General features: G+C 33.5%; 1 protein-coding gene across 1 annotated transcript in view; it reads left to right on the top strand.

The window, feature by feature from the left end:
- The first annotated feature begins 1603 nt into the window (after positions 1-1603).
- The window catches only part of LOC127730061 (ATP synthase subunit C lysine N-methyltransferase-like), a 12893-nt gene continuing 5224 nt past the window's right edge, over positions 1604-9272 (top strand). Inside the window, exons 1-2 of the mRNA XM_052238112.1 lie at positions 1604-1666; positions 8646-8971. Coding sequence (XP_052094072.1) covers positions 8669-8971 — 303 coding nt within the window. The 5' untranslated portion in view covers positions 1604-1666; positions 8646-8668. The remainder of the gene's footprint in view (positions 1667-8645; positions 8972-9272) is intronic.

Below are 9272 nucleotides of genomic sequence, written 5' to 3'. Positions count from 1 at the left end.
TATCATTAACGGAAAGCTTAATACTAAAATATATGATAAAAGAGATGATTTTTCATTTCCTATCGTTAATTATCCATTTTTAGATGGTGACGTTCCCTTGTCACCATCTTACGGTGTTTATATATCTCAACTTGTACGATTCGCTCGTGTATATAACAATGTTTTAGATTTTAACGAGAGAAATTTATGTATTACTGAAAAATATTTACACCAGGGTTTTCGATATCACAAACTAGTCAAAACATTTACTAAATTTTATCATCGGTATAAGGACATCATTCGTAAATATAGCTCAACATGCTGACTTCTTATACGTTCAGGTATTTCACATCCAATTTTTTATGGAAATATTCTTTATAAAGCACAAAAATGTCAGTATTCACCTCTGAAACTAACAAAACCTTTAAATAGACTTATTAAGAAGGGATATAGTTACGATACTGTTGTCAGGTCATTAAAGATTGCATATTTTGGCGTTAATATTGATTCACTTATAGGGTCTTTGCATCGGCACTAAACACATTTATTTAAAAACCAGTTGTTGGCATGACACGGGTTATGTTCTTCTCATATATGTTATGATGGTATGATACTAAACCCCTAACGGGAAGGATTTTTGTGCCTGATATTCATATGATGAAGACATAATCTTTCAATCAGTTTATGATTGAAGTCTGGAGCTGGCATGTCAGTTAACTGCTAGTAGTCTGTTGTTATTTATGTATTATTGTCATTTTCTTTATTTTCTTTGGTTACATCTTCTGACATCAGACTCGGACTTCTCTTGAACTGAATTTTAATGTGCGTATTGTTATGCGTTTACTTTTCTACATTGGCTAGAGGTATAGGGGGAGGGTTGAGATCTCATAAACATGTTTAACCCCGCCGCATTTTTGCGCCTGTCCCAAGTCAGGAGCCTCTAGCCTTTGTTAGTCTTGTATTATTTTTAATTTTAGTTTTTTGTGTACAATTTGGAGTTTAGTATGGCGTTCATTATCACTGAACTAGTATATATATTTGTTAAGGGGCCAGCTGAAGGACGCCTCCGGGTGCGGGAATTTCTCGCTGCATTGAAGACCTGTTGGTGGCCTTCTGCTGTTGTCTGTTCTGTGGTCGGGTTGTTGTCTCTTTGACACATTCCCCATTTCCATTCTCAATTTTATTAAGTATTTTTTTTTTTAATTTCAAAATTTATGGGATATTTTTTATTAGAATATAAATGTTAATATGTACGGTTTGCTTATGTATATATCTTATAAAGAACACATATTTTTCAGTTTAGAGATTTCTTATTAACATGTCAAAGTGTATGCATGTTTTTACATTTCTTTCTATTCGAAATTAATAAATATACTGAAAAATCTGAATTAAGAACGGCAAAAAAGCAAAACTCTATGCTATCCCAGTCAGTGGCGGATCCAGAACTTTTCATAAGGGGGGCCCGCTGACCGACCTAAGGGGGGGGGGGGGGCGCTCCAGTGATTCCCTATATAATCAACCAAATTTTTCCCACGAAAGGGGAGCCCGGGAAAAAAAGTACAGCGCGGTTACATTTATAACATACCATGTGCGACATATTTTCTTTTAAATATTTAAATAAAGACCCAGAGTTGTCCTTCTTGTATCGTAACACATGCTTGACCTTGTTAATGATTTTCCGTCAATGGTAAGGGTATTCGTATATTTTAAGTCTTCTTTTTAGTGTTTCAGTATTTAGTTAATCACTACTAAATCACCACCGAACGTTATATTGCATGAAAGGTAATAACAGTATAATATTAAAATGAGTTACGTCCCCATTGAAAAGTGTTTTTGTTAAAACGTGTACATACAGGAGGGTATGGATGGGGGGTTCGCTCATTATTCTTTATCTTTAATGTCTGTTCTGTAATTACTTGATAACTGTATTCTGGACATTGTTCTTTTCTGTAATCAGTATATTTTTTATATTTTAGCACCCCATTATTCTATATTCTTCTCTTTTTTTGCCCATTTTTCTCTCGTCTTTATTATTGTTGCCCATTATTCTCTATTCTGTAAACTCCATCCACACCCTCATACAGTAGTTATAATTTTCCAACTAAATTTATATTTCAAAAAGGAATTGCAAAATGGTGTTGAAAATACCTACAGTGCCTGACCAAAAGTATTCGTCACTTACAATGTTTTTCATATATTAAAGGGGCAAGTTTTTCTGGTGGGTTTAGACCCACCCCTACTGAAAAATGGTCATTTTCAGTCAATTTTCTATTTTAATACGACCTTGAGAGATGAACAATGACTAAACTGTGTTTCTTTGTCATTCAAGTATTACCTTACAGTTACAGCAGTCTATCCATACTGACTGGAGGAAAATGTGACTTGAGAATCTTGCTGGGGAATTATTATTGGCTAGCCAAGTATGCCTAAACATCCGTTTTTACCGATTTCTGACAAAACGAGATCCTAGATTTTACAGACCAGATTTCTTTTGACCATATTATACCTCCTTGTGTTCCTATACCATCTATGCATGTATTTATGATACTAGTTGATACCTACAGCCCATACCAGTAACGTAGTGGCCATAAAAAGACTCCCACCCCCACCTGATTTTGGCTACTTTTCACGTTTTTCCAATTTTGAACTCTAACTAGAGGCTCTAAAGAGCCTGTGTCGCTCACCTTGGTCTATGTGAATATTAAACAAAGGACGCAGATGGATTCATGACAAAATTGTGTTTTGGTGATGGTGATGTGTTTGTACATCTTAATTTACTGAACATTTTTCCTGCTTACAATTATCTCTATCTATAATTAACTTGGCCCAGTAGTTTCAGAGGAGAAGATTTTTGTAAAAGATTACTAAGATTTACGAAAAAATGGTTAAAATTGACTATAAAGGGCAATAACTCCTAAAGGGGTCAACTGACAATTTCGGTCATGTTGACTTATTTGTAGATCTTACTTTGCCGACATTTATCGTTTTTTACAGTTTATCTCTATCTATAATAATATTCAACAGTCAGGGGCATTACTTAAATAAGTAACAATTAAAATTACCTATACAAGTAATGTTGAAAACGAGGCTATTTTAAATATTACTTATATAAGTAACTTTTCTGAATATTATTTTTATAGGTGTCCAATTATACAGATTTTAGTAGCTTTAACAAATTTTCACAGTCATCTGGTTATTTTTCCCATGAAATATAAAATCTAATCCTTCTGAAACACTAATTAACTTTCTGACGCACTTATCTTTCATACTGACGCTTCTGGGTCAAAGATTGGTCTCATGGGACTATTAAATTATCATTTTCCTCCAAAATCTTGAAGGTAGACTGATATAAATAGATAGATACTTGTGAATTAATTAAGACTTGAAGTTATTTATAACTTGTAACCAAAATCAATTACATATGTTCCTTCAATAAGTGTTATTACTATTTTTTTCAAAAATGTATAAAATAACTTATTCAAGTAATATTTTTGTCATTATTTTTAAAGTAACCCTTTATCTCTATACTCCTCTCAAATCTAATAAATTCTTTATTTTATGATATAAAATGATGTAAAAATTCATGAAAACTACATTTAGTCTATGCTTCTATTGAAATTTAAAATAACTCTATTAAGTAATTTTATTATTTTTAAAAACAAAAATTACTTATATAAGTAACTTAAAAAAATAACTTGTTTAAGTAACGCCCCTGACTGTTCAAGATAATAACCAAAAACAGCAAAATTACCTTAAAATTACCAATTCAGGGGCAGCAACCCAACAACGGGTTGTCCGATTCATCTGAAAATTTCAGGGCAGATAGATCTTGACCTGATAAACAATTTTACTGCATGTCAGATTTGCTTTAAATGCTTTGGTTTTTGAGTTAAAAGCCAAAAACTGAATTTTACCCCTATGTTCTATTTTTAGCCGTGGCGGCCATCTTGGTTGGTTGACCAGGTCACGCCACACATTTTTAAAACTAAATAACCAAATGATGATTGTGGCCAAGTTTGGTTTAATTTGGCCCAGTTGTTTCAGAGGAGAAGATTTTTGTAAAAGATTACTAAGATTTACGAAAAATGGTTAAAAATTGACTATAAAGGGCAATTACTCCTAAAGGGGTCAACTGACCATTTCGGTTATATTGACTTATTTGTAAATCTTACTTTGCTGAACATTATTGCTGTTTACAGTTTATCTCTATCTATAATAATATTCAAGACAATAACCAAAAACAGCAAAATTTCCTTAAAATTACCAATTCAGGGGCAGCAACCAAATAACGGGTTGTCCGATTCATCTGAAAATTTCAGGGCAGATAGATCTTGACCTGATGAACAATTTTACCCCATGTCAGATTTGCTTTAAATGCTTTGGTTTTTGAGTTAAAAGCCAAAAACTGAATTTTACCCCTATGTTCTATTTTTAGCCGTGGCGGCCATCTTGGTTGGTTGACCAGGTCACGCCACACATTTTTAAAACTAGATAACCAAATGATGATTGTTGCCAAGTTTGGTTTAATTTGGCCACGTAGTTTCAGAGGAGAAGATTTTTGTAAAAGATTACTAAGATTTACGAAAAATTGTTAAAAATTGACTATAAAGGGCAATAACTCCTAAAGGGGTCAACTGACCATTTCAGTCATGTTGACTTATTTGTTAATCTTACTTTGCTGAACATTATTGCTGTTTACAGTTTATCTCTATCTATAATAATATTCAAGATAATAACAAAAAACAGCAAAATTTCCTTAAAATTACCAATTCAGGGGCAGCAACCCAACAACAGGTTGTTTGATTCATCTGAAAATTTCATGTCAGATAGATCTTGACCTGATAAACAATTTTACTTCATGTCAGATTTGCTCTAAATGCTTTGGTTTTTGAGTTATAAGCCAAAAACTGCATTTTACCCCTATGTTTTATTTTTAGCTGTGGCGGCCATCTTGGTTGGTTGGCCGGGTCACGCCACACATTTTTTAAACTAGATACCCCAATGATGATTGTGGCCAAGTTTGGTTTAATTTGGCCCAGTTGTTTCAGAGGAGAAGATTTTTGTAAAAGATTACTAAGATTTACGAAAAATGGTTAAAAATTGACTATAAAGGGCAATTTCTCCTAAAGGGGTCAACTGACCATTTCGGTTAAATTGACTTATTTGTAAATCTTACTTTGCTGAACATTATTGCTGTTTACAGTTTATCTCTATCTATAATAATATTCAAGATAATAACCAAAAACAGCAAAATTTCCTTAAAATTACCAATTCAGGGGCAGCAACCCAATAACGGGTTGTCCGATTCATCTGAAAATTTCAGGGCAGGTAGATCTTGACCTGATGAACAATTTTACCCCATGTCAGATTTGCTCTTAATGCTTTGGTTTTTGAGTTATAAGCTAAAAACTGCATTTTACCCCTATGTTCTATTTTTAGCCGTGGCGGCCATCTTGGTTGGTTGACAGGGTCACGCCACACATTTTTAAAACTAGATACCCCAATGATGATTGTGGCCAAGTTTGGTTAAATTTGGCCCAGTAGTTTCAGAGGAGAAGATTTTTGTAAAAGTTTACGGACGACGGACGCAGGACGACGGACGCAAAGTGATGAGAAAAGCTCACTTGACCTTTCAGGTCAGGTGAGCTAAAAAGGCCATTAAAGTTGCCATATTTTGATAATCGCACATCTGAAAAGAGTTTATGGACCATGAATTGCATGGTTGAAGTCCCTGCTGTAAAGGCAGTTAATCTGGGGCAGTTCTAAAAAAGTATTGAGGGTCATACAGGCCATCAAAAAATGGTGGTCGCCATCACGACTACAGGCGGGATTTAGGGCGAAGGGGTTAAAGCATTGTCAATCAGAATCTTGGGAGATAAACAGAAATAAAATTTGGCAATTTTTGAATTTAAATGTATTTTTAAATGGTTGCTATGGAAACAAACTATAATGTAAATATAAAATTTTAACATATTTGAATAGCATGAATAGTGTGGTGTTTTGTTTATCATCATTGTAAAAATGATTATTGTTTTTATTGATTAATTAACTTTATTTCAATGGTACTGGAAATTTCCCTTATTTTCAATTTTCATTGGATGGTTTCCATATGGCAACAAAGGGTCAAAAGAAAAAAAATGAATGAAACTTAATATCATACCATACCTTCTTCAAAAAACAAAATATAAAGACATTTAAAGAGGGGCTATGAATCGTGAATCAACGAAACCAGTATGATTCTTTCAAAGACAGGTACTTTAATACAAATACAAATATTTTATTGGTACAAACAAATTAACAATAAATACTAGTTAAGACCTATATAATAATATTAACAGACATGATAGAATGAAAAGTTACATACTTATACATGTATATCATATTATTAAACTTTTCCTTATATTTAGACACTCTTATATCATGTATATGAAAGAGAAAGACAGTTTTCAGATGCGGGAACATGATTTTGAAAAAGGAGGGGGGCCGGGGCCCCCAAACTAGCTATAGGCAACAGTTGGAGTGAACACGTAAAACATCTATGCATTAACCATATATTTACCTCCATAAGAGGAGGCGGACAGGCACCCTAGGCTCCCCCTAAATCAGTCTCTGGTTTTAGTAATAATGCTGAGCTATTGTTTACCATTGGAGATATTTTTTCAGCAGTGTTAATGTTACACTGTATTTTAAAAATCACATTAACATTATTATTTAGTATTTCTCGTTTTAAGCAAGTTCTAGTACATTGTAATAAGAAATGTCATTTGTCTTCAATTAACCATTATTACAGATAAGGACAGTACCTTTCTTTTCTTGGAATAATAAAATGTCTTCCCCTTTCAAACATTAAAGAATGTGCACTTATGCGTATTTTGTATATTGCTGCTCCATTATTTAAATTGTTCAATCAACCAACAAATGATGGTCTTTGACTTATTGTGTAGACTTAACGAAAGGAACAAAGTTTAGCAGATTCCTGTATGTTTGAATTTTGATTTTGCAAGCACGGAATTCATAAATTCTTTGTTTTATTTGACTTAAGTGCTGTTTTGTTAAACCACAATTATCCACAAGATATGAATATACATGTACTAAATTTTGTAAAATATTTTTAGATTTGTTAATCCAGGGGTTTGAAAACCTTGCAGCACAGAACATTAAACTACATTCAAAAACAAGAATGTGTCCATAGTACATGGATGCCCCACTCACACAATCATTTTCTATGTTCAGTGGACCTTGAAATTGGGGTCAAAACTCTAATTTTGCATTAAAATTAGAAATATCATATCATAGGGACCATGTGTAATTAGTTTCAAGTTGATTGGACTTCATCTTCATCAAAAACTACCTTGACCGAAAACTTTAACAGGACACGGGACAGACGGACGAACGAACGAACAATCAGACACACAGACCAGAAAACATAATGCCCCTACTACTGTCGTAGGCGGGGCATTAAAATATTGTGGGGTCATTTCTTATAATCAACTTGATACCAATAGAAGCATTCACATTTATGGTCTTTGTGGTAGGTCAATGATATTTGGTATGCAGTTGTATTAGCATATTGGCACATATCATATCCATTGAGATTATTTGGCCCCGTCCCCCTAGTCATGGTTTTTGACTTTGAAACTTTTGCTTAGATTACATGTATTGGTTTGTGATTAGATCAGGGTCTGGGGAACCACAAGTGTTTCATCTGGACTTGACCTCAATTTCATGATTCAATGGACAATTTTTAGTTTATATGTGGTTTGGTCCATTCTTATGATACTATAAGCATCAGGGCCACTATATTTGGTGTATGGGAAGATTGTAAGGTGTACATGTCTGTCTGGAGGGGTTCATATGACTGTGACCTCATTTTCATGGTTCATTAGTCAATGATAACTTTTCCTAATTTTGTCAGTTTATCAGATACTATAAGCAATGGGTCAACATATTTGGTATATAGAGTAATAAAAAGGTGTTCATATGACCTTGACCTCTTTTTAATGATTTGTCAAAGTTAAGATTTGTGGTTTGATCTGTTACTATAGTACTATAAGCTATAGGACCACTATATTTTTGATGTACGGAATAATTGAAAGGTGTACATGTCTGTCTGGCATGTTGCATCTGACTGTGACTTAATTTTCATAGAACATTGATAATGTTACAGCTCTTTTCGTAATGCTAGCAAGGCAAAGGTTTGTTTGGCTTGCTTGCTTTGTTTATATCAATGTTTGCTCAAGCATTGTAATTAAGATTGACATCTGAAAACAACATAAAAAGGAGGATTTAAACTTGTATACATTATATTTAAATTTGATTGGACATCAATTGGATCAAATTTACCTTTACACAGATTTAACTCCACCTACTTTTATTGTTTGCATATGTCAATCTTAATTACAATGCTTGAGCAAACATTGATACAAACAAAGCAAGCAAGCCAAACAAACCTTTGTCTTACTAGCATTATAAAAAGAGCTGTAAGTTTATGTGATACTTATAGTAAAACATTCACATTAGACTTTCAACATAAATTCAATGAAAAGTAAAACAGGCGATACATTTCACAATTTTCAGCGTGTGCTCTCTAGTTTAATTTTGCTACTTTTAAAATTGTCTTTAAATTAACTCAACAAGTCCAGTACTCTAATATTCTTGTTCTTCAGATGATAACCTATAAACATTCAAAATGACTACAGACAAACTAGACGAAAAATGTATCTACTGCAAAGAAATGGGGCTTACAGAAGCAGATTTAGCCCTAGGTAAACCCCCAGCAAAGTTATCTTCTACAGGGAAAGTGATTGTTGGTGTAATAGGAGGTCTTGTAGCCGGAGTTTATGTGGCAGCGTTACCATTTATCGTTCCAGCATTTAGGAAAGTTTGTTTACCTTTTGTTCCTGCCAGTGAATCACAAGTACGAAATGTTTTATCCGCACTCAAAGGAAGGAAAGGGACATTGTTGGATATTGGAAGTGGTGATGGACGAATTGTAAGTTCTAATAGCCATAGAGCATATATAGTTTAAGTATGAACATGAATGTTTCTGGAAGAACCTTTATCTGGAACAATCATGCAAGCAGTGCACTCAAAACTAAGTTTGGAAAGCCAAAAATATCAAACATTTGATACATGTAACATTCAGTCCAAAAGGGCCTTGAAAGAAACGGCTACAGGTGACACAGATATGTCTGGCCTATGTGTAATTTCAATAGTATAAAGCAAATGTTGAAATTTAAAAAAACATGTAAAGTATGGAAAAGTTTCAAAGTCAGTTAACCATGACTGAGTGG

Source organism: Mytilus californianus, unplaced genomic scaffold (assembly GCF_021869535.1).
Source record: "Mytilus californianus isolate M0D057914Y unplaced genomic scaffold, xbMytCali1.0.p SCAF_2, whole genome shotgun sequence".
Taxonomy (NCBI): domain Eukaryota; kingdom Metazoa; phylum Mollusca; class Bivalvia; order Mytilida; family Mytilidae; genus Mytilus; species Mytilus californianus.
This window is presented reverse-complemented; position numbering and strand designations above follow the sequence as displayed.